General features: G+C 45.8%; 1 protein-coding gene across 4 annotated transcripts in view; it reads left to right on the top strand.

The window, feature by feature from the left end:
* The window catches only part of NLRC5 (NLR family CARD domain containing 5), a 93,341-nt gene that overhangs the window by 14,890 nt on the left and 52,699 nt on the right, over nt 1-25,752 (top strand). For 3 of the 4 annotated variants that reach the window (XM_087420218.1, XM_087420220.1, XM_087420216.1), the window contains exons 2-5: nt 16,936-17,053; nt 19,885-20,191; nt 21,009-21,068; nt 24,762-24,830. In XM_087420218.1, coding sequence (XP_087276344.1) covers nt 19,897-20,191; nt 21,009-21,068; nt 24,762-24,830 — 424 coding nt within the window. In that variant the 5' untranslated portion in view covers nt 16,936-17,053; nt 19,885-19,896. Of the gene's footprint in view, nt 1-16,719; nt 16,804-16,935; nt 17,054-19,884; nt 20,192-21,008; nt 21,069-24,761; nt 24,831-25,752 lie in introns of those variants that run through there. The other variant, XM_087420217.1, reaches the window with a different exon arrangement.

Below are 25,752 nucleotides of genomic sequence, written 5' to 3'. Positions count from 1 at the left end.
AAAATTATTTTTTAAAAAATCTCCAACTATTATTGTAAAACTGTCCGTTTCTCCCCTCAATTCTGGAAGTTTTTGCTTTATATATTTTGGTGGCCTGTCATTAGGGTCATGAGTGTTTATAATTGGTATATCTTCTTGCTGTGTTGAACCTTTTATTAATGTATAATGTCCTTCTTTGTCTCTTGTAACCTTTTTTGATTTAAAGTCTATTTTGTCTGATATTTGTCTAGCCACTCCTGCTCCCTTTGGTTACCATTTGCATGGAATATCTTTTTCTATCCTTTTACTTTCAACTTGTTTTTCTCTTTGAATCTCAAGTGAGTCTCTTGTAGACAGCATATAGTGGGGTTATGTACTTTTATCCATTCTGCCAATCTCTGTCTTTTGACTGGACAGTTTAATCCATTTACATTTAAAGTAATTACTGATAAGGAGGGACTTCTGTCATTTTGCTATTTGTTTTTTTATATGCCCCCATAGATTTTTGTCCCTCATTTTTCACATTCCTATCTTCTTTTGTGTTTAGTTAACTTTTTGTAGCGAAACATTTAAATTCTCTCTTAATTTTATTTTGTGTATATTGTATAGCTAATTTCTTTGTGGTTACCATGGGGATTACATTTAACATCCTAAAGTTATAACACTCTAATTTGATTTATAGCAGCTTAACTTCAAAACATACAAACACTCTGCTCCTCTACAGGTCCATCCCCACCTCTTTCAGTTGTTGATGTCACAAAATTACGTCTTTATACACTGTGTGCCCCAAAACATTAATTAATAATTCTTTTAAATTCCTAATTTGTGTAGAAAACAGGCTTTGCGATTATAAACCAAAATTACAGTAATACCAGCTTTTACACTAATAATTGTTTTTCTTCACATATATTAGTCTCTTAAATCCTGCAGAAAATAAAAAGTACAGTTACAAACCATTGCTACAATAATACTAGCTTCTATAATTGCCCATGTACTTACTTTTATTGAAATATTTATTTTTCCATATGGCTTCAAGGTACTGTTAAGTGTCCTTTCATTTCACCCTGCAGGACTCTCTTGAACATTTCTTGCAAGGCAGGTCTAGTGGTCACAAACTCCCTCAGCTTTTGTTTATCTGGGAATGTCTTGATTTTCCCTCACTTTTGAAGGATGCTTTTGCTGGGTATAGGATTCTTGGTTGACAGGTTTTTTCTTTTAGCACTTTGAATATATGGGCCTACTGTCTTCTGGCCTCCAAAGTTTCTGATGAGAAATCTGCTGATAATCTCATTGAGGATCCCTTATATGTGCTGATTCACTTCTCTTTTGCTGCTTTCAAGACTCGTTATTTGTATTTGGTTTCTGAAAGTTTGCTTATAATGTGTCTCGGTGTGGGGCTTTTTGAGTTAATCTTACTTGGAGTTTGTTGAGCTTCTTGGATGTTTATATTCACGTCTCTCATCAAATTTAGGAAGTTTTCAGCCATTATTTCTTCAAATATTCTCTCTGCCCCCTTCTCTCTCTCTTCTCCTTCTGAGACTCCCATGATGCTTCTGTTGATCCACTTAATTGTGTCCCACAGGTCCCTTAGGCTCGTTCACTTGTCTTCAATCATTTTCTTTCTGTTCCTCAGCCTCGATAATTTCCATTGTCCCAACTCGAAGTTCCCTGTTTCTTTCTTCTGCTGCTCAAATCCATCTTTGAATCCCTGTAGTGAATTTTTCATTTCAGTTATTATACTTTTCAGCTCCAGAATTTCTTTATGGTTTCTTTTTAAGTTTTCTATCTCTTTATTGATATTTCCATTTTGTTCACACGTCATTTTCTTGACTTTCTACTCATCTTCCTTTAGTTCTTTGAACATCTTTAAGATAGTTGTTTTAAAGTCTTTGTCTAATATATCTGCCATTAAGTCTTTTTTCAGAGACAGATTCTGTTGAATTATTTTTTCCTTTGAATGGGCCATATTTTCCTGTTTCTTTGTATGCCTTGTGATTTTTTTTTTGTTGAACACGGACTTTTCAATCTAATAAAGTGGCAACTCTGGAAATCAGATTCTCCCCCTTCTGCAGGGTTACGGTTTTTTGTTATTTATTTTTTTATTGTTGTAAATTATCTCTGTGCCCAGGATCAGCTTGAAGTATAAACTTAATGTCTTCTTCTGTCTTTTCTGAGCCTTTTCTGAGCCTTTTCTTGGGCGTGTATATTCACTCTCTAATTTTCCCCATATATGCAGTTGTTTTTGAATGTCCTAGTCTTTAATGTCTGGCTCCCAAAAGGGGAAAAGTGAAAAATGAAGGGAAGGAAAAGGGCACAGGCCCTTTAAACCTCTTGGAAGTCACTTCAGCTGGAGAGGGAGGGACTTGCAGCAAAGGGGGGAGGTGCAACAACAATGACTACCTGCCTCTTTGTCTTCACCTCTGTGATCAGAAGCAACCGTCAGCACTCAGAGAACAAATCTCCAATATTTGGAGGACATGATCCTTTTTACCCACCCTAGCTCCTGCAAGCTGTGTGCAAGCTGCTGCAGGAACACATGCACAGCTGCCTGCCATGTGGCTGAGGGGTGGGGCATGGGTAGCTGCCACTGTGCTAAAAGCTGAAATTGACTGAAATTAATCATAATTTAATGTCTGTGTCTTCCCCTGGAAGTTGCAAGCCTTCAACAGGCTCCAGAATTCCAAAATAGTTATACCAGACAGCTTCTGCCAGTGCAATTGTTGTCTAGGTGGGGAGATAGATTCCTGATGCTTCCTACTCCACCATCTTCCCAGAATCCTCTCCTGGACCTTTATTTTTAAAGTGTTTGGGACCACATTGCTAAATTTCTCTCCTAGAAGATTGTGCAGGTGTAGAGGCTGCAGGCAGCTAGGAAGCTGCCTGATCCCACAACATTTATCTCCCGGGGGGAGGAGCAGAGCCTTTACCATCACCAAATCCCAAATCCCCACCAATCCCTTGCCTTGGCCATTCCTTCCACCCATCATGGTGAGATGGAGGGAGTAGTCAAACCTTGGGGGGCTGGCATTCTGAGGTATTCAGATCTTGTCACAGTGAAATGTTTGAAGAGAAACAGCTTGCTATTTTATGTGTCTCGTGCTATTCTTTTTCCTGACTTCTTCAAGGTGTCCTGTGCATTTCTGGGCCTCAGAAATTCTTCTTAAATGGACAAGTCAATGTTTCCCTAAATAGAGACTTATCCAGTAGGAGTCAACAAGATGACTTTAGGAGATGCATGGACAGGGCATTCATTTAAACTGAATCATAAAGTGAAAACTTGGCGTCTTCTCAGTTCTCTTTTATCCTTTCTGATGAGTCAAGGAGAAAGTCTCAGTTGGGTCCTAATGTCTGTAGCACCTCTCACACCCCTGATCTCCTTTTCAACTGTGGGAGACCAGGCCTCAGGTCAGAGCCCTGGGCATGTGACACACCCAGTTCCAGGTCAACAGCATCATCTCTTTTCTGTTTTCCTGGGGCTTCTTTTGGGGTTAATTTCTGTTCATGGTGAATGATACTTTAGAAAATAAAGATAAATGTGAGATGACTTCTAGAAAAGTGTTAAGGAAATGATATTCTGATTCTCAGATAAGGCAAAAATGTCCTCAAACATTGGTAGAAAGTCTTGGAAAGTATATACCTCTCCCTAAAGGGTGAGGTTGTGGGAAACTTCATGTTATATGTTTCTGCAATGTTCAGAACTTTACAAATGAGTGCAGATTATATTTTATAGCAGAAAAATAATAAAGATATATGGAAATGATCTTTTCGTTGGAAAGAAGACCGTTTGTTGAAGGTAGTATGGGGTTTCAGTTAGGAAAGAGCCTCTGGATTCAGGAAAGGGCTTAAATCCACTCTTTGCTTCTTGACTTCTCAGAGTCCGTTTCTTCCTCTGGAAAATGGAGGAAACATCGGCCTTGAAAGGCCAGTCGAGGATCTACTGAGGAAATGCAGGTGGAATGCTGCAGCATGATGCCCAGCCTATGCTAAGAACTCAATATGTGAGAGCGAACTACCATGGACTGCAGGCAGAGCCTCTCCCCTCATTGTGCTGTGCACTTATATGTATTAATGTCACCAATCCTCAGAGTGACCCTGTGAACTAGATGCAAAATCATCACCCCCATTTGCAGATGAGTAACTGTGGGCCAGAGACATTAAGAAACTTGCCCTAGGTGGCACAGCACTAAATATGAAATCAGGATTTGAACCCAGTCCTCCTGACCCCAGAGGCTCTTTTATCAGCTCCACAGATCCCCATGAGATGGGCTGGTATTAGCATTGCATGACATACAAGTGAATCACGGCTCAGAGCGGTCAGGGATTTGCCTGGTGTCACCCGAGGAGTTATTTTGGAGCAGTGGGGCTCAGAACTGAGGCTCCAATCCACTAATCTCCTGACCTGCAGCCCCCAAGCCTTTCTTCTGTTTTATGCATCTGGGTACTGCCAGCTGCTGTGGGAGGAAGTGGTTCAGAGACCCACTCCGGAAGCAAAATTTCTCTTCCAACTTCGGAGGGCCCAGCCTCTGGTCACTGGTCTCTGTTTTCTTTCACTTTTAAAAATTTATTCATTTTAAATTACTCAAGTAATACATAACTAAATCCTCCTTGCAAAAAGTCAAACACCTTATACATAAGGCTGAAATCTCCATTACTCCCTGCTCCCAGCCCCAGGTCTGTCCTCACCCAGTTTGAGGTGACCAGTTTGGTGGGCTGCCTTCCAGAACTTTATCTAAACCTTCGCATAATAATAAATCTTATATTGGGCTTACTCACTGCCAGGCCCTGTTTTAAGCATTTTACTCACATTAATTTGTTGACGCCTTTGAAGATAGGCGCTGTTATTTTCCTCATTCTACAGATGAGAGCATTGAGGCCCAGAGAGGCTACACAACTTGCCTGATGCTACACAGCCTGCAAATGGTGGAAAGGTTGGTCCCAAACCCAGACAGCCTGGCTCCAAAGTTCATGCTCTTAGCCTATAAGTTATACAAGCATGTTATTATAGACCCGTGGGAAGAAATATAGTGTGGAGTTTTTGTCTATGTGTATTTTTAAGACAAATGATATTATACTGTGCGTATCATTATACATTGTGTCTTGTTTATTCAATGCTATGTGTTGAAGATCCAGCCATGTCAACACGTAATCACAGGCCTTCATGCCTATAATGCAACGGTTTGGTTACACCAAACTTTATTGGTATGTGGGTTGTTCATACACCACTGCAGGATTTCCTTATCTGGAGCTCCCTGTGTTCCGGGCTGTGTGGCTCTTTATATGGCTTTCTGCTGATCAGTTAGGTTGTGAAATCAAAGGGTGAATGCGCTCTGAGTATTAGTAGTCAATGCCAATTTGCTCTTCCAAATAGGCAGTCCAATTTCCGGGCCGTGCATCTGAGCCGCAGGATCCAGCTTCTCTCCTTTGTATCTTTGTCCACCCGGAACTCCAAAACCAGCACAAGATTCCTCCAGATCCTCGTCAGCTGCCTGGCTGGAAATAAAGAGGGGATTTCCAGACCTCAGCTTCATTTTCAGTTTGATGTGGGTGGCTGAGCCCGGGCCTGTGTGAGAAGAGTTGGCAGAGCCACAGAGCTGGGGCACAGGGTGCCAAGGAACAGGCCAGGGACGGAGGTGGACACCCCACTCGGGCGAAGTGGTGAGAGCTAGTCTTAGGGAGACACCCTCAGGGTCTCATCTAAATGTGGCCACCTCGGTGGGCTTCCCATCCCGTCTCTCCAAGGGCAAGAATACTTGGCTCTGGTTTGCTGGAGAAGCAGAGTGCCAGGTACAAAGGAACAAGGAGCCTGTCTCTCGCCAGTGAGAGCGGAAAGCTGGTGTCATCATGGCCTAGAATAGTAGTTCCCAAGCTCATCAGCACATCGGAATCACCTGGGTGCTTCCAGAAGTCCTGAGGCCCCTGTTCCATGCCCAGAGATTGTGCTGTGATTAGTCTGGGGTGTGGCCTGTTGGAATTTTTTTTTTTTTTTTTGCTGATGAAGATTAGCCCTGAGCCAATATTTGTTGCAAATCTTCCTCTATTTTTTTTTTTATGTGAGGAGATCAGCCCTGTGCTAACATCTGCCAATCCTCCCCTTTTTTTGCTGAGGAAGACTGGCCCTGGGCTAACATCTGTGCCCATCTTCCTCCACTTTATATGGGACGCCGCCACAGCATGGCTCGCCAAGCAGTACGTCGGTGCACACCCGGGATCCGAACTGGTGAACCCCAGGCCGCCGCAGCGGAGTGTGTGCACTTAACTGCTTGCGCCACCGGGCTGGCCCCCTTCCTCTATTTTTCACGTGAGCCGCTGCCACAGTATGGCCACCGACCAGCGGTGTAGGTCTGAGCCCAGGAACCGAACCTGGGCTGCCGAAGCAGAGCGCGCCCGACTTAACCACCAGGCCACCAGGGCTGGCCCCTGTTGGAACTTTTTAAAGACCCCCAGATTATTCTAATGTGCAGACAAGTTTGGGAACCACTGGCCTGGCAGATCCAGGGAGAGGCCTCTGGAGGCCCAGGAACGTGTTGGGCAGGAGACTTCTGGGGAGGCCTCACCAGCCACTTCCTGTGGGTGCTGGGCCCACACCGCCAGTGCTGAGGGGGAAGCAAGGTCACCACCTGGCCAGCTGCTGTCCAAGCTGGACCAGGGCTGGCTGTTGGGCACCCCCGTCCCAGAGGAGGGTGCATCTGGAAACCGTAGGGGATGGCAAGTCCAAGTCTTTCAGGCAGGAACACGGCTGAAGGAGGAGGTTTAAAGTCTAGTGATGCGGGCTGGGATCCAGATTCCCTGGTTTCCAGTGACAAGAAGAGAGAGGCCTGGTTGGATTTGGGACAGGGACCACCCAAGCCCAGTCCTGAGGCCCAGAGGGCAGGCTTGGGCCACTGGGCTCTCTCTGGAACCACCCGCCCTCTGACGGCTGCAAGGCGAGGAGATGGTTGTTCAACTCCCGGCTCTGTGACCCTCTAGCTGGTGAGCTGGGCAGGTCCCCTCGCTGCTGGGAGCCTTGGTTTCTGCATCGATAAAGCGCTGTGGCCTTGCATGTTAAGTTCTGCAGGATCCTGTCCTTGTGAGGGACAATAAAGATGATCGTTTCCATAGGAACCGTCATCCCCCACATCATCATCATCATCCCCCATGGAAATGTGCTGTGTCAAGGACCCTTCTTGCCTGCTCTGCTAGCTTTTGTAGGTGAAGAAGGAAATGGCTTCTAGCATCTCCCTGAAGGTGCCCCCCACAGGTCTGCATGAAATGAGGGTGATTCCTGGGGTGGGACCGCATCGGCCTCCCAGAAAGAGACTGCTGGGTCACGCTGGTCCTGCCTTGGCTTCTTATTTGCTGTGAGTGCCAGCAGAGCCTTCCCCTGTCAGGCCTCAGTTTTCCCATCTGTAAAATGGGCCTGGTATGGATCCCACAGCCGAGACTCTTCCAGCTCCGTCCCCCTTTACATCTAGGCTCCGGCATCCTCCAGAGCCTGGGACTGTGATCAGCCACCCCTGAGGGGAGGCAGAGGCCCTGGGTTCTCTGCTGTCACCCCCTGCAGTGCTTGGTGTAGAGGGTCCTGAGGGGACTTGAGGGCTCTGTGGATTCTGGTCCACCCCAGGGTCCCCAGGCCTGACCTGTCCACTCGGTCCTGAGAAACTAACTTCAGCAGCCCTTTCTCTTTTTTGGAGATATTTCTGTCCAAATGTCCATAGTCATGGTCATGACAGGGATGCCTTTCTTATCATCCCCACTGACCACATCCTTTCTGACCCTGAGATTGGCACTTGCAGCCATCTTATTTCTGTCTCTCCTTTCCCACTGCCCGTCCCCAGTTGCCCTCTTCTGTCCTCTCTTCTCCCAGCCAGCCCAGGAGCCAGGGGCAGAACCCCGGGGTCCCGCAGCACCACAGGGACAGGGCTTCCAGCCTCCCCCAGGCCCTTCCCCTCCGCCTGACCTTCCCAGATGGCCCGGGAGCAGGTAAGGCAGGTGGCGTCCCCCTTGTAGAGATGAGGGACAGGTGCTCACAAGCCGGGGGACCTGTCAGCGCCCGATTCTGCTTTCCTCGCAGGCTCATGGGGGCTCCCCCTTAATCCAGCCTTGAAAGTCAGGAAGAGGGAAGAAGCCAAAGGAGCCGCAGGCAGAAATCCCCTCCTCCCTTCCTTCCTTGTATGGTGTGCTGGGGGCGGGGGCCACCGCCGAAACAACAACATCGCTGGTAATAACAGCTGACACGCCCTGAGCCTCTCACGTGCCACATGCCGTGTGGGATTTCGCCTGCTTCATCTCCCAGCAACCTTGCCGGGTGGATGTGGTTATTGCCCCAGAGCAGACACTGTTGGTGCTCCCTCTCGCCTCTGCTGGACCCCCTGATAGGCCAGTGCTCCCACCCCCCTCTGCTGTGGGGAGACCACTAACATCTGCACTATTCCCGAAGGATTGCCCTTGGCTGATAGGAGTTGCCTCAGGCAGAGACGCCTGGGCTGTAATGCCTCTCTTCCCCATCGCCCCCCACCCCCACCCCCCCTCACCCCCACCCCCCCACCCCCCCCACCCCCGCTCCTCCCCACCCGATGGGCATGGCCCATAGCCAATGAGTGCCGGATGTGGGGATGTAACAGCCCAGCCGCCTTGCCTCTTAAAGGCAGGACAGACCTTGGTGTCATGTACCCTCCAGAGCTCCCAGTGGGTCAGGCTGAAGCTAGTGTTCCCGAAACCACATCTTTGCTGGCTTCTTCCTCCACCCTGTCTCGCTTCCCTTACCCCACCCCCCCCAATAATAACTTTTCCAGACACCCCTGTCTTGGGTGCTGCTTCGAGAAGCCTGACCTAGAACATCCCTATTTTACAGATGAGGATCCTCAGGTACCAAGAGACTAGGTAACCTGACCAAAGTCACAGTCACTAGCAGAGACTCCCATCCAGGGCCCTGGTGCCAAGGCGTTTGCTCTTAGCCAGAATCAGGCGCTGCCCCTGCTCTCGAGGTGTCCCCAGCCTGCTGAGGGAAGCTGGTGGGCCGAGAGGAGGTGACAGTGCAGGGTGGCAAGACCAGCAACGGAGGAGAAAGGAGAGAATGCTAAGGAGTGAAGCCCTGTGCGGGGGGCGCAACTCGGTCTGCGAAGGCAGCCAGGAGGACTTCTCTGAGGAGGGGGTGAAGTCCAGCTGGGTCCAGAAGGAGAAAGAGGAATTTGGAAGGTGGGGAAAAAGGGAAGGGCATCTGAGGCAGAGGAAGGCATATGAGCAAGGTGGGGAGTTGTGAAAGAGGATGGGGACGCGGGGCTGTGAGCGTCGTCACAGTGGGCAGGGCAGCAGGTGTTGGAGGGGGCCGGGAGGTGGCCGGGAACCAGAAGGTGAAGGATCATTTGTTTATTCATCCTTAGAACCTTCCTTGGACACCTGATACATACGTACCTGCTTTGTGGAAGTCATATCAACATGGCGCGACTTTTGTCTTGGAAGTGGTGACGAAGCTACTGGGAGGTTTAGACAGAAAGGAGACCAGACCAGAGCTGTGTTTTAGAAATGTCTCTGGCCAGGAGTGTGCGCTTGCGTTTGCGCATGGGTGCTCGTGTGCGTGTGTGACTGGAGGTGGGAGGGCTCTCCAGGCAAAGGGGACAGCAAGGGCCTTGCGGCTGCAGTGAGGGACCTGGGTTGATTCCTCCACTCCCCCCTCTAACCTCTATGCCAGGAGCACCTCCAGGATAGCAGGCACGATTCCCCAAGAGCACAACGATGAGGACAGTGGAAGGGTCGCCTGCTGTAAAATGGATGGCAGGGCGGAATGAACCTCCTGTGCAGACCCCTCAGTGAGACCAGGGCCCCGACAAGGCCTCCTGGCACCCTCCTGCCCTCTTCCCTCTTGCTGTCTGGACCTGGGGGGGCAAGAGCACTGGTATGCAAATCCGCGTGCCTGGATTCCCTCTGGGCGCTGGCTCTCTGACCTGGTGAGCCTGGGCATCTCGCTGCCTCTCTCTGGGCCCCATGTTTGACCGCCTGTCCCAGGGAGGCATTATGGATTCTTATGGGGAACACTGTGGACTGAAGGCCAGAGGTCCCTGAGCTAAAATGCAAATATGAAGACTTGAGAGTGTATTGGGTTTTAGTTTCTTTCTTCTGTTAGCAGCAGCTCTGTTACCTTCTTTTCTGTAGAACAGCAATAAAACTTCACGCGTTTGGGTAAGGTGAACCTCAAAATTCACACGTAAATCAAAAACTGCTAACTATGCGTGGAGAAATTGACAGAAGCACAGCGATTGAGAATGTTCCATTCCGTTCTTTGATGGATACTCCAAACCAAATAAATATGAGCATAGGAGATTTGAATGACAACCAGTATAGTTGGGGTAACAGATGTATCTGATTTCTTAAAATTAATTTTGCCTTGATAATACATGCATGCAATATAAGATTCTAAAGGCTCCCCTCCCTGGGGACAATTACTATTGGGAGTTTTTTTCCCAGAAATATTCGTGTATTTAGAAACATACACATTTATTTTTTCTTTACACAAATGCGGCATACTCTATACCCTGTTCTGCTCTTGGTCTGTTTTTAGGACTTAGTATTTCTTGGACACTGTTCTATATCATTCCACATGGTTCTGCCTCTTTCTTTTTAATGATTGCCTAGGATTCCATTTTATGGATGTGCCATTATTTAACTGGTTCCTCTTCAATGGAGAGTTAGGTTTTTTCCAGTCGTTTGCTATTATAAGCAAGACCCTATCAAATATCCCTGAACATCTGTTATTTTGCACATTGTGAATGTATCTGTAGGCTAAATACCTTGGCATTGAATTGCTAGGTGTGGTTATGTGCCATTTGCAATTTTGGTAGATAAGGGTTGTATCGGTTTACACTCCCATTAGCAACTCGTCAAAATGCCTGTAAATCCACACCCTTGCCTACTATGTCATATCCTTGCCCATCTAAGAGCTAGAAAATGGTACAGTAGTCGCCTCTTATCTTTGGTTTTGCTTTCTGAGGTTTCGGTTACTCGCAATCATTCGTGATCCAAAAATATTAAATGGAAAATTTCAAAAATAAATAATTCATAAATTTTAAATTGCACAGCTGTTCTGAGTAATACGATAAAATTTCCCAGCATCCCGCTCCATCCCACCTGGGACATGAATCATCCCTTTGTCCAAGGCATCCAGGACTTATCTGCTACCCGCCTGTCAGTCACTTAGTAGTAGCCTCGGTTATCAGATCGACTGTAAAGTGCTTCCTTTAAGTGGAAAGGTGAAAGTTCTCAACTTAATTAAAAAAAGAAAAATAATCATATGCTGAGGTTGCTAAGATCTACAATAAGGAGGAATCTTCTATTTGTGCAATTGTGAAGAAGGAAAAAGAATTTCGTGCTAGTTTTGCTGCTGCACCTCAGATAGTACGTATAGAAAACAATGTAGTATATACAGGTACCAGCCACGGTTTCAGGCATCCATTGGGGGTCTTGGGACGTATCTGTCAAGAATAAGGGAGGACTACTGCATATCTGTTTTTTTTAGTTTTAACCTACATTTCTTTCATTTCGTGGGAGGTTGAGCATCTTTTCACATATTTAAGAGCCATTTGTATTTCCTTATCTGTGAACTGTTCATGTTCTTTGCCCACTTTTCTATGAGGTCGTCGTCCTTTTTCTTATTGATTTGTAATAACTCTTGATATGTTAAAAACATTTATGGCTTTGTGATATAACTAGCAGATATTTTTCCAGTTTGTCATTCATCTTTTCACTTTCTTTGTTGTCTTCTTTGGCAATATGAAACTTCTAATTTATATCTAGTCAGTTTCATCCAGTTTTTCCTCTATGATTTCTGGATTTTGTGTCATGCTTAGCTAGGCCCTCTCTACTCTAAAATTATTTTTTTAAAAAAGGTTTTTCCCATGTTTTCTTCTAGCATTTAAAAATTTTTAACTTTTTTGTTGTGAAATATAGCACAGAAAAAAATACAAAAAATTAAACATACAGCTTCATGAATTGTGGTAAATTGAATACATATAGTCTTCCAGTACTTTCATGGTTTAACTTTTTACATTTAAATTTTGGCCTCATCTAGACTTTTTGTGTGTGTGTGTGTGTGTGTGTGTGTGAAGAAGATCAGCCCTGAGCTAACATCCATGCTGATCCTCCTCTTTTTGCTGAGGAAGACAGGCTCTGAGCTAACATCTATTGCCAATCCTCCTTTTTTTCCTCAAAGCCCCAGTAGATAGTTGTAAGTCATAGTTGCACATCCTTCTAGTTGCTGTATGTGGGACGCGGCCTCAGCACGGCCGGAGAAGCGGTGCCTCAGTGCGCGCCCAGGATCCGAACCCGGGCCGCCAGTAGCGGAGCACGCGCACTTAACCGCTAAGCCACGGGGCCGGCCCCTGGACCCATCTAGACTTTATTTTGGCATAATTTGTGAGATAGAAATCTTAATTGAAAAAGAATATCTTTTTAAATGTCATGGAATATTTTAAAATTTGTCATACACCAAGCAAAAAAGGAAAATCTCAACATATTCCCCAAAGCAGAAATTGTATAGGACTTATTCTTTGTACAGTACAGTAAAACAAAAAATTAATAGCTAAGTTTTAAAAAATAATTAACCTTTCTGTTAAATGACTCAGTTCAAAATTATAATTATAATTTACTGGTAATCTAATCTAAATTCGATATAAAACTTGATATGAATTTATGGAAATTGGCCAAAAGTGTTTTCTCTTATTATTTTTTAAAAACAAAAGACTAGAAATGACCTAAGCAATAAACTGACTCAAAAGTTAAAGAGTAATAAACAGTCTCAGTAAATCAGGGAAAAGAAATAAGATAAAAACCAAAATTATAAAACTAGAAAAGGGAAAATGCTACAGAATTGATAAACGAAAATGAAAGTTTGTTTTTAAACATAAGAGATACCAACTGCTGGCAAATCTAATAAGGAGAAAAAGAAAAAGTAAAATAAACTAAATTAAATGTAAAGATGTGAGGAGATTTAAATATTATATACAAGTAAATATTATACACAACTGTGGGCTATACTGAGTTTGAACATCCTTGACAAAATGAGCAATTGTCTCAAAAAAACATAAATTGCCAAAAGTTAATTTAAAAATAAGGGAAAACAATTAACACAAGGAGGGAAATGTTAAAGTGATCAAGTTTGACTTTTTAAAGACTGTTCGAACCACTGATAGTGTTGAGAAGGATTCTGGCTTTCCCTCGGGGTGAGATGGGAAGGTTCTGGGTGGCAAAGGCACGTAATGTGGGCTGATCTAACTCTCTGGAGGATGTGGGAGCAGGCAGGAGAAGGGAGCCCAGGTCTCCTGGTACAGGAATCCGTGAGAAATTATGGCCAGGTCAAGACAATAGCAGTGGAGGAAGTGAGATCCTGTGATACCTGTGGAAAAATGAAGCCATCCTCGGCTTGAGTTAACGGAAGCGTGAGGCAGCCCTTTGCTGGAATGGGGAAGGTGATGGGGGAAGGCACCAGCTTGGGAGGGAAGACCAGGAGTTCAGTTTTGGACTTGGAAGTTTTTAAATTCATAGGAGCCGTCCAAGAGGAGTAGTTGTGAGAATTAAATAGACAAGGCTCAAAGGCGCTGGCATTTAGCAAATATTCATTACAGTGTCTGTTCAACTTTTTCAACCACTTCTCCAGCGAAAATGTAGTTTTGTCCCCGTAACACACACACAAATGTTAAACTAAAAAGTAGAATAAAATATTTCCTCAATATGTATGAAGAACTTTTTTATTTGAATTTTCAGCCTCCGTCTGTCATCCTTAATGCAGACGTTTCTCCCCATTGATTGCCTTCCTATTTCGTGTTTTAGTTTTATTATTTTACATTATGTAGGGAACTTCCATTTCTGTGGGCCATCACTGATCATTTCTCGTGCTGACTCTCATCACGTGTTTCTCTTCCTTACACATTAAGGAAATGTCTACTCTAGTTTTTAATGTAAATGTTTTTCTGTTTTTTTTTTTTTTTTTAATGAAAATGCTCCCTTTAAAAAGTTCGAATGGTACAGAGTGGTCCAAAGGAGTACAGTGCAAGGGCTCTCCTTTGCCTGCGTCCCCCAGGTCCCTTCCCCAGACACAATCCTGTCACCAGTTTCCTGTGTAGCCCTAGAGCTGGTCTCTATGTATACAAATACACACACACGTGCACACACACACACTTAAAACATACGCGTGCCATAGCTTGTTAAATTTGGATTTACTTAATAATGTACTTCAGTAGGCACTTTTCTCACTTAGCATAATGTTTTTGTGGTTCATCCGTGTGTAGCACGTATCAGTGCTTTATTCCTTTTTATTGCTGAATAATATTCCACTGTATAGCTATATCATATGTTCTTTATCCATTCATGAGTTTTTGGACATTTGGATTGTTTTCACTCTTTGGCTATTACGGATAATGAACATTTGTGTACAAGTTTTTGTGTGGATGTATATTTTCATTTCTCTTGGGTACAGACCCGAGGGGAATTGCTAGATTATATGGTAACTCCATGTTTAACATTTTAATGAACTGCCAACTGTTTTCCAAAGTGGCTGCACCATTTTACATTCCCATCAGCAGGATATAAGGGTTTCTCTTTCTCCACATCCTCATCAACACTAGTATTGTCTTCTCTTTCATTACAGCCATTCTATATGGGTGTGAAATGGTATCTGGTGGTGGTTTTAATCTGCCTATACAGAACATTTTAATTTAATTACTTAATTAAAAAATAATTGTTTAAATTTAAAATACTTGTATTTCCATGTGTGTTAATACTATGTATTATATATATAATACTATATAAAATATGTATAATACTATATATTTAATACTATTTTTTGTCTTAATACTATTGAGTATTAAATGTTGAGTCTTAAGTGACTGTGAAGCTAATTTGAACTTTATTCCATTCCTTGGGTCAATTTTTCTATTTTTAATCCAGTACCATAAAGTTTTAATAACAGTCACTTTATAATGCCCTTAACTATGTTGGGAAGCCTCTCCATTATTGCCTGCCTCTCCCAACAAATAGTCTTTGCTGTAACTGCCTTCATTTTTTTTCTTTTTATTAATTCTAACTTAAAACGTTTGTTATGATAGACTTAAGGCATACAGACACTTGTCATATCTGCTCTTTTTGGTCTAAATGACTGTTATAATTTTATCAAGCTCTCTGCTATGATTTAAGTGGCCTTGCCTTAAATCTACAAGTTAACTGAAAGGGTTTTTTCCTTTACTTTCTGCGGTCACCAGCAGGTTTGTCAGAGTCAATCTGGGCTGCTATAACAGTGACATAGAATGGGTGGCTTACTCAACATGCGTTTATGTCTCAGTTCTGGGGGCTGGAAAATCCGAGATCAAGGCGCCAGCAGATCTGGCATCTGGTGAGGGCTCTCTTCCTGATTTCTAGATGGCCGCCTTCTCGTTGTAGCTTCACATGGCAGTGAGCAGAGAGAGGAAGCAAGATCTCTCCTGCCTGTTTTTTGTTTTGCTTGCTCACAATAGTTTATTTATTTATTTTTATTGAGGTCACGTGGGTTTATAATGTTGTATAAACTTCAGGTGTACATCATTATATTTCGATTTCTGTGTAGACTACATCATGTTTACCACCCGAAGACTAATTACCATCCATCACCACACACATGTGCCCAGTCATCCCTTTCACCCTCCTCCCTCCCCCCTTCCCCTATGGTAACCACCAATCCAATCTCTGTGTCTATGTGATTGTTTGTTGTTGTTGTTTTTATCTTCTTTTTATGAGTGAGATCATGCGGTATTTGACTTTCTCCATCTGACTTATTTCACTTAACATGATACCCTTTGGGCCGGCCCCGTGGCTTAGCAGTTAAGTGTGCGTGCTCCACTGCTGGCAGCCCAGGTTCGGATCCCGGCCGCGCACTGACGCACCGCTTCTCCGGCCATGCTGAGGCCGCGTCCCACGCACAGCAACTAGAAGGATGTGCAACTGTGACATACAACTATCTACTGGGGCTTTGGGGGGAAAAAATAGATAAAAATTATTAAAAAAAAAAAAAAGAAATGGCTTTTTAAAAAAAAAAAACATAATACCCTCAAGGTCCATCCATGTTGTCTCAAATGGCAAGATTTCATCTTTTTTTTATAGCTGAGTAGTATTCCATTGTGTATATATATATACACATCTTCTATATCCATTCATCCCTTGATGGGCACTTAGGTTGTTTCCAAGTCTTGGCTATTGAGAATAATGCTGCAAAGAATGTAAGGGTGCGTATATCTTTAGGCATTCGTGTTTTCAGGTTCTTTGCATAAATACTCAGCAGTGGAATAGCTGGATTATATGGTAGTTCTATTTTTAATGTTTTGAGGAATCTCCATGCTGTTTTGCATAGTGGCTGCACCAGTTTGCACTCCCACCAGCAGTGTATGCGAGTTCCCTTCTCTCCACATCGTCTCCAACACTTGTTATTTCTTACCTTGTTAGTTATAGCCATTCTGACTGGTGTAAGGTGATATCTCATTGTAGTTTTGATTTGCATTTCTCTAATAATTAGTGATGTTGAACATCTTTTCATGTGCCTGTTGGCCATCTGTATATCTTCTTTGGAAAAATGTCTGTTCAAATCTTTTGCTCATTTTGGTGGGGGGTGGTTTATTGGGAAAGGAAGCTGGCATCTGCAGTGAGGACTATTCTGTTTTCATCTGAATAAATTAGCTGTCTCTGCTGGATTTGAAGGGCACACTCTGACGCCACAAGTCACTGTAAGGTGAATGTCTGAGTTGCAGGAGGTGACACCAGGGAGGATTGGGCTGTGTGAAGTCCAGGAACAAAAGGAGCTTTGGTCAGGGAGGATAAGATCTGTGCGTGAAGGTGAGGGGACTGTTTCTGGGCCGAGTGTCCTCCCAGGTGTCTCTGGAGGAGGGGTCGGGCAGGTACCTTCTTTACAGCATTCCTCTGGGAATTTGGGATAGTGGGGAAAGTGCCTGTCTCCTGTCTCCTTAGGGGCCTCCCCAGTGGAAACACTCTTCAAATCCAGCTCAGGACACAGGACGTGGCCGAGGCACCCATGAGTCCCGCTCCACGGACACCCTAGAACATCTATGATGAACCAGGAAGCCAAGTAGGTGACCTTTCCCCTGTCCTCCTCTCTTTCCCTCCTATCCACTCCTTCCCTCCCCTCCTGCTCCCTACCATGACTGCCCCCTCCCCAGATTTACCTCACTATGTGCCACTAGCACAGCAAACCTACCCTTAGCCACCATTCAGCATGAGAGTGAAAATCATCAGACACAGAAAATCAACAAGGGCCTGAGACAGCGTTTAACCTACCCATTTCATGTACAGTGTGACCGAGGCCCAGAGAGGGAAGAAACTTGCTCAAGGTCATATTGTGACTGTATCAGCTGGGATAGGCTAGTTTACGCTGCAGTAGCAAACATCCTCCAAAGTCCTGTGGCTTAGGACCACAGAAGTTTATTTCCTGCCCCTGCTTCTTGTCTATTGTGAATCAACCGGGACCTGTATTCCACATTATCCTCTTTCCCGGACCCAGGCTAAGGGAGCAGCCAAGATCTGGAATACTGCTGTGGTAGAGAAGCAAAGAGAGCATGGCGAATCACACATTGGCTCTTAGAACTTCTGCACAGATGGGGCATGTGTCATTCTTTAGCACATTTCATTGGCCAAAGCCAGTTTCATGGCTATGCCCAATTTCAAGGGGACAGGGAAGTACAATCCTACCAAGGGCTAGAAGGAGGAGAAAGAGAATATCTGTGAACAGCCCTGGTGCCCACCGCAGAGAACTATTACAGAGCTGCAACAGGAACGCCAGTCTCCTAACTCTGGGGCCGAGGATCTTTCTACTATAATCCTCTGTCTCCAAGGCTGTCTGCTACAGAAGCCTCAGTGATCAATAAGGATGTAATGTGCTCTTTCTCCCAGGGATGGTTATCCTTCAAGAGCTTGATGTCTTACCCCAAGGGGTAGAGCACTAATGGTGGAAGCAAAGGCGTTGTGTCAGTCTGGCTGGAGGAGAAATTTGAGGATGAAATCATGCCATCCAGGCACTCCTCACCTCCACCTGGCACCTTGCTGCCCTGGGTGATTTCTTTATGGGCAGCGTGGACTTTGGACGCCGTAGCCCAGAGAAGAAGCTGTGCCCTCGGTCATCGCCACATCTTCTTGCCAAGATCACACCAAGTCCAGGAATTTAGCCTCGTTTGGTGCCATCTAGGGCTCCAAGGCCTTGGAAATTTACTGGCCAGGGAGGCAAGAAATCTCAGCTCTGAGCCTGGCTCTGCTATGAACTTGCAGTCTGACCTGGGGTACATCCTTCACCCTTCGTTGGCCTTGGTCTTTCCATGTGTTCAGTGGGGGTGGTGATCCCTGCTTACCCCATGGATGTGCTCATGTTTCATGAATTCTGAAGCTCTGTGCCTGAGCAGGGAATTATTGCTATTAGTCTGGTTGCAGAGGTATAACCAAAGGGGACTGGGGACACATGCCCAGTAAGCCTCTGCTGGGGGTCAAGGGAAGAGCTGGGATCTGAACCGCAGGACACATAGTCCTGTGCCCCAGCCTCTGGAAGTTGGTAAGGCTGGCTTCAGGGTGGGCCTCCCATCCTTTTCAGAGTTGGAGATAGAGTCTCTGGAGTTGTGAGGATTGTATGAGACACACAAAGCACTTAGAACAGTGCCTAACATGTAGTAAGTACTTTCTAAGTGTTTGCTGCTATTATTAGGGAAATAGTACCAGAAAGTACATTTGGAAATGTTATAGCATATTCCACTGTATGATGGACCACCAATTAGTTAACTAATCCTCAATTGTTGGACATTTAGGTTGTTTCCAATTTTTATCTATTATAAATAATCTTGCAGTGAACAAATCCCCAATTTTTGGAGATTTAGGTTGCTTCCAATTTTTATCTATTATAAATAATCTTGCAGTGAACAGCTTTGTAATTAAAAAGCTGTTACATCCATGATTGTTTCCTAAGGCTAGAGTGCTAGAAATGGAATTGCTGAATCAAAGAGACTGCATACATTTTAGGCTTTTGCTATGTAAGTGCCCCTTGCCCTAGATTGGTAGGGCAAGTTCCAGTTTAGAAGGGGAGAATTTGCTTAGAGAGAGAGAGAGAGAGAGATGGTTTGCATTAGCTGAGATTAGATTTCACTGTGAGTAGCAGAAAGCACTAAGCAACATGCTTTAAAGAGAGTAGAAGTGTATTTCCCTGTCATGTAATAGACAAATTCAAAGTCAGAGAGTCCAAGGCAGATGGAAAGCTTTACTCTCCACTTTCCTCAGCACTGGCTTCCACCTCTTGATCCAACATGGCTGCCCAAGGTTCAGCCATCAGGTAGACATTCCAGCCAACAGGAAGAAGCAAAGAAGGCTATACAACCCTTCTACCTATATCCCATTGGCCAAAACTTAATTACATGGCTACATCTGACTGCAAGGGAGGCTGGGAAATATAGTCTATTCCAGATGACCAGGGAATATGCAAGGGTTCTAGTACTAAGGAAGAAGAGAGGAACAGATTTTGGAGGACTAGTTGTCTCTGCCGTGAGCTTAGCTCAGATAGAGAGCGGCACAAATGGGTCCATGGAAACAAGAAAGAATAAAGCATCCTCAGGGGACCATCCACGGGGGATGAACTAGACCGTTGCAGAGCCAGGACACAGGCACAGATAAGGGACGAGGTGCAGAAAAAGCAGACTAACCTCTGGGACTGAGCCCTGGGCAGAAGCATTGAGACTCCACGGAGAAGCCACTTGTCTGCCTATTTTCTGCCCCTCAAATGTGAGGAGTGGTTCTTGACTGCCCCCGTGGCTTCCCTACAGCTGACTTGTCCCCCTGCCTACCTGTCCCCCAGCTCACCTACCCCCCAGCTCAGCTACCCCCCAGCTCAGCTACCCCCCAGCTCAGCTACCTCCCATGTCCCTTCAGGGCCAGCTCCTCATGGACCCCATTAGCCTCCAGCTGGACACCAAGAACCTGTGGAGCTGTCTCGTGAGGCTGCTCAGCAAAGACCCAGAATGGCTGAATGCCAAGGTGAAGTTCTTCCTCCCCAACATGGACCTGGGCTCTGGGAACGAGGCCCTGGACCCCACACAGAGGGTCATCCTACAGCTCAAGGAACTGTACACCCAAGGCCCGGCCACCTGGGAGACGTTCATCCACTGTGTGTGCATGGAGCTGGAGGTGCCGCTGGAGCTGGAGGTGCCGCTGCTGAGCACTTGGGGCCACGGAGACGGTAAGGGCAGGCGTGAGAGGTGCCAGGCAGCCAGCTGGCCCCCATCGCGTGGAGCCAGGGAGGCCCAGGGAAGGCTGGGACCCACCTGAGTCACACAGAGACAATGTGGCCAAGCCAGAAACAAAATTCCAGGCTTGTGAGCACCTCCTGGAGCAAATTCCCTAATGCTTCCGAATCAGCTGGGGAGCTGGAGGACCCCTCCGTCCACCTTGCCCCACCCCACTTGGCCAGGGAGGCAAGATGCAAGGAGAAAGGACCAGGTGGCTCCTTTCAGCCAGGAAATTCCAAATAGCCCATAATGCCCAAGAGGTTTCTTTTTGCAACGTGGTCAGAAGGAGTCACAGGGAGAGCCCTCTGACTCTACTGAGGGGAAGGACGGTTGAACTCTGTTCAGTGCGCGTTTCTTGGACGCCTTCTGTTTACACAGCTCTGCGGGGAAACACAGAACATTGAGGGGCAAGGATGTTCTCGGGGAGGAAGCGAGAACTCACTCAAGATCTCTACCACAAGGCAAAGTGCAGGAAACGCAGGAAGTTCACGGTGTGCACATGTGCACAGACATGCATAAGCAGATGTGCATGCACACACACACCCGTACATGCACAAACCTGCATACACACACACACTTCTGCCCACAGCTGCCTTCAAGGCTCACCACTAGTTGTGCCCTCCAAAGATGGCAGAGTGTAAACTTTGTTTCTCCTTTGCTGGGGACCCGCCCTGAGGGATGAGCCCTGAGCCAGACGCCAGGCCAGAGCCAGTCCCAGGGCATCCCCCTACAGCCGTATAGCATATTATATTCTCCCCTCTCTTTCAGGGTTCCCCAGTCAGCTGGAAGATGATGAGGACAGCCAACCCGAATCTCAGCTCCAGCATGGTGAGGCCTGGGGTTGGGGAGTGGGGTGGGGGGTGCAGTGAGCACACTAAATCCCCACCTCAAACCCGGAGGAGGCTGATGGTGGCTGGTCACAGCCGTTCGCCATAAACCATCCTCCTCATCCCCTGACCCATTTGCACATGTCCCATGCCCCTCCCCTTGGCTCCCAAAACCACTTCCTCCCCCTCTGTGCCCCTCAAGGCTTTGGCCTGTCCTGATACCTGTTCCCAGCAGTCTAACCTAGAGGCTCCTCAGAGTCTGAAGTTGTCAGCCCTGGGCAACTGCCGGAATCCCCTGTCTGGTTTCCTTCGGGGAAGCATCTTCTCACTTCCCTGTCCCCAAGCCTCAGGGCCTCGTGCTCCAGCCCCACAGACTCAGGCGCCTCATGATTAGGACACCTCGGGCCTGACAGTGACCCACAGACTGCTGTCCACACCCAGGGAGCCTCTGACTGATTTTCTGGTGGTGTGGAGGGGTCGCGGACCAAATGTGACCACCTCACCGATTCATGGTGAACTTAGAACCTTTCTTTCTTTTTTCATTTTTTTTGTTATTGTGGTAAAACACATATAACATAAAGTTTACCATCTGAATCATTTTTAAGTGTACAGTTGAGTAGTATCAAATACACTCACATTGTTGTGCAACCATCACCACCACCCACCTCCATAACTCGTTTCGTCTTGTAAAACTGAAACTCTATACCTGTTAAATATTAACTCCCCATTCTCCATCCCCTCAGCTGCTGGTAACCACCATTCTACTTTCTGTGTTTATGATTTTGACTACTCTAGGTACTTCATATAAGTAGAATCATTTTGTGACTGGCTTACTTCACTTAGCATAATGGCCTCAAAGTTCACCTATGAGCATGTGTCAGAATTTCCTTCCTTTTTAAGGCTGAATATATTCTGTTGTATGTATATCCTGCATTTTGCTTACCCATTCATCCATTGATGGACACTTGGATTGCTTCCATGTTTTGGCTATTGTGAATATAGCTGCTGTGAAGATGGATGAACAAATATATCTTCAAGACCCTGCGTTCAATTCTTTTGAGTATATATCTAGAATCCAGGGTCATATGGTAATTCTATTTTTAATTTTTTGAGGCACCTCCATACTGTTTTCCACAGCAGCTGTACCATTTACATTCCCACCAACAGTGCACAGGGTTCCAATTTCTCCACATCCTCGCCAACACTTGTTGTTTTCTGTTTGTTTGATAGTAGCCATGCTAATGGGTGTGAGGCGGTATCTCATTGTAGTTTTGATTGGCATTTCCCTAATGATTAGTGATGTTGAGCATCTTTTCGTGTGCTTATTGGCCATTTGTATATCTTCTTTAGAGAAATGTCTCTTCAAGCCCTTTGCCCATCTTTGAATCAGCTTGGTTTTTTATTGTTGAGTTTTAGGAGTTCTCTCTATGTTCTGGATATTAATTCTTTATCAGGTATATGTTTTGCAAATATTTTCTCCCCTTCTGTGGGTTGCCTTTTTACTCTATGGATAGTGTCTTTTGTTGTACAAATTTTTTAACTTGCACGAGGTCCAATTTGTCTATTTAGTCTTTCATTGTCTGTGCCTTTGGTGTCATCTCCAAGAAGTCATTGCCAAATCCCATGTCATGAGCTTTCATTCTATGTTTTCTTTTAAGAGTTTTATTGTTTTAGGTCTTACATTTAGGTCTTGCTTCATTTTGAGTTAAGTTTTTGTATATGGTGTTAGGTAAGGGTCCAGCTTGATTCTTTTTCGTGTGGATATCCAGTTTCTCTCCCCGCCCCCCACCCCCCAATTGTTGAAGACTGTGCTTTCCCTATTGAATGGTCTTGGCACTGCTGTCAAAAATCATTTGACTGTATATGAGGGTTTATTTCTAGGGTTTTTCTTCTGTTCCACTGGTCTCTATGTCTGTCTTTATGCCAATACCACACTGTTTTGATTACTGTAGCTTTAAGTTTTGAAATCAGGACGTGTGAGGGCTCAAGCTTTTTTCTTCTGTTTCAAGAGTGTTTTGGCTATTTGGGGTCCCTTGAGATTCCATATGAATTTTAGGATGGGTTTTTCTGTTTCTGCGAAAAGTATCATTGGGATTTTGATAGAGGTTGCATTGAAATTGTAGATTGCTTTGGGTACTATTGACATCTTAACAATATTAAGTCTTCCAATCCATGAACATGGGGTGTGTTTCCATTTATTTATGTCGTCTTTAATTTCTGTCAGCAGCGTTTTGTAGTTTTCATTGTACAAGTCTTTCACCTCCTTTGGTTAAGTTAATTCCTAAGTATTTTTTTTCTTTTTGATGCTGTCATAAATGAAATCGTTTTTGTATTCCTTTTCAGAATGTTCATTGTTAGTGTATGAAAATGCAGCTGATTTTTGTGTGTTGACTTTGTATCTTGCTACTTTGCTGAATTCGTTTATTTGTTCTAAAAAGTTTTTTTGTAGAGTTTTTAGGTTGTCTACATATAAGACCCTATTATCTGCAAACAGAAATAATTTTAGTTCTTCCTTTCCAATTTGGATGCCTTTAATTTCTTTTTCTTGCCTAATTGCTCTGGCTAGGCCTTCCAGTCCTATGTTGAATAGAAGTGGCGAAAATAAACGTCCTTGCCTTGTTCCTGATCTTAGAGGAAAAACGTTCAGTCTTTCACCATTGAGTATGATGTTTGCTGTGGGTTCAGGACCTCTATTTCTATAGAAGTGTAGACTTTTTAGTTATAGCTGCGCGTGGCATAACATCGACATGCTTTAACAGAAAACATCCACCCCATAATCCCAGCTCCCCACAATCAGACCTATTTGTCCTGGTCCCTGGTCCCTTCTGACCCTTATCACTGGGCTGGCATAATAGTCACATGGCTGTGAGCAGGCCTGAGTGAGTCCCTTATCAATAGAGGGCTTGTTAAATTATTGAAATACTCTCAAACTAGTTCCACTCCCTCTTTGGGACTCCTGGGTCTCCTTGCAATCCAGCAGCTAAAAAGTTAACTGGCGGGGCAAGGGGCCTGCTCCAGGGGCTGTTCTGGTTGGTCGCTGGCTCCTGGCTGTAGGAGCATCCTGCTTTACTTCTTAAACTCCTCCCCTAAGTCCTCTTTCCTCTCTTCCTCCCCTCCTCTCTCTCTCTCCCCTTCCTTCTTGTTTTCTTTCTTGCTGTCCCAACATCTTCAGAAAGGCATTAAAGTGACTCTTGAAAACCCATGCCACCAGAGAAGAACTCATGCGGCCATTTGGGGAAGTGAGGCAGTGATGAAGGTGTGAAATAGGAGTGGTAAAGCACACAGGCACTGGGGGTGGGCACGGCCTGGCCAAGCCTGTTGGAGCTCCACTTTTCCAACCAGCATGGCCTCCACAGAGCTGGGTCCTTCCCAAGCCATTTGGTGCTTGGGGCTAAGTGTGTCTGAGGCTGCTGGCTGTGTGCCCTTCTCCCTGCACCTTAGACTGGGAGATCCCCAGGCCCAGAGCCTCCAGCCCTCTCACCAGGCCCCGGGACTCCCGCTGCAAACAGAAGCTGGTGTTAATGCAGCCTTTGCCCACTGCCTGCCTTCTCTCCGTCCCTGGGTGTGGATACACTTTGCCTGCTGCTCGAGTGTGGAATGGGGATCCCATGGAGCTCCAGTGGAAAGGTACTGCGTACCCTCTCAGCCCAGGCGCACCAACCTCACCCTTTACTCTTTCTTTCATTCTTTCCAGGCGTCAAGCGGCCTCTTCAGAGCTGTGGGTCCTCACCCCGCCCAAAGCAGTCCAGGAAGCAGCAGCTAGGTGGGTACCAAGGTGGGGAGGGACCCAAACATAGAGATTGGATTGCCTTAGTGCCAGGGCACAGATCCTGAACTCTGTCCCTTGCTGACAAGCCTCCAGGGTCTCAGTGACTCTTGTCTTGCAAGCTTCCGGGAGAGAAGGATTGGAGGTCCCGGGTGGACAGAAAGGTCTAGCAGGGAAGAGCCTCCCCTAAGAGGCTACAAGAGGGCCTCTCCAGAGATGGCTCAGCTGAGGAACTTGAAGCATCCCAACAGGTCACACAGCTTCCTCATCCAGACTCTTCCAGGGACACCCCCATGTCTTCAGGGTTGAGGGAGCCCCAGGGAGGTGACCAGCATGCCTTCAGGCCTGGGCCCTCATTGGCCAGTTTAGGGGTGAGCAGGACACCAGGGAGAACACCTCAAGGCAGAAGCCCTAGGGGCTCAGGGAGAGGCATAGGGGCTGCTGAGGACCGGCCAGGCCAGGGGGAGTAGAGGACATAGAACTTCTCTCATTCGCCACCAGTTGTCCAGAAGAGCCTTTGTCCTCAACCATTTGTCCTACCAGCTGGGAAACCCAACTCCCGTGGGCATAGCCAGAGGACCCACAGATGCTCCCAGGATTCACATCTATATAAAGTAGGCCACTACCTCAGGCTCCCCAGCGGGGGCTCCCAGTGTCCCCCAACAGTGGCCCCAGTCCTTCCCCTGGGCCACCCAGCATCTGCCAATGACCCAGCAATTAAAGTCAATACCTGGCACTGTAGGGGCCCAGCTCCCACATTTCTGATTGGTCAGTGTCTGAGCCTACAGGCTGTTAGGACTCACCCCTGGGCACTGCAGAACTGAAATATTGGGGAGGGGCACAGGTCACTCAGATAGCACGGTAAGAGGTTGTTCCAATAAGATGTTGCAAAGGACAACATGGATGGTCCTAGAGGGTA

The sequence above is a fragment of the Ceratotherium simum genome, chromosome 30 (assembly GCF_057802395.1).
Source record: "Ceratotherium simum simum isolate JZ-2026a chromosome 30, ASM5780239v1, whole genome shotgun sequence".
Taxonomy (NCBI): domain Eukaryota; kingdom Metazoa; phylum Chordata; class Mammalia; order Perissodactyla; family Rhinocerotidae; genus Ceratotherium; species Ceratotherium simum.
Note: the sequence above shows the minus strand (reverse complement) of the source record. Positions and strands in the feature narration are given on the sequence as shown.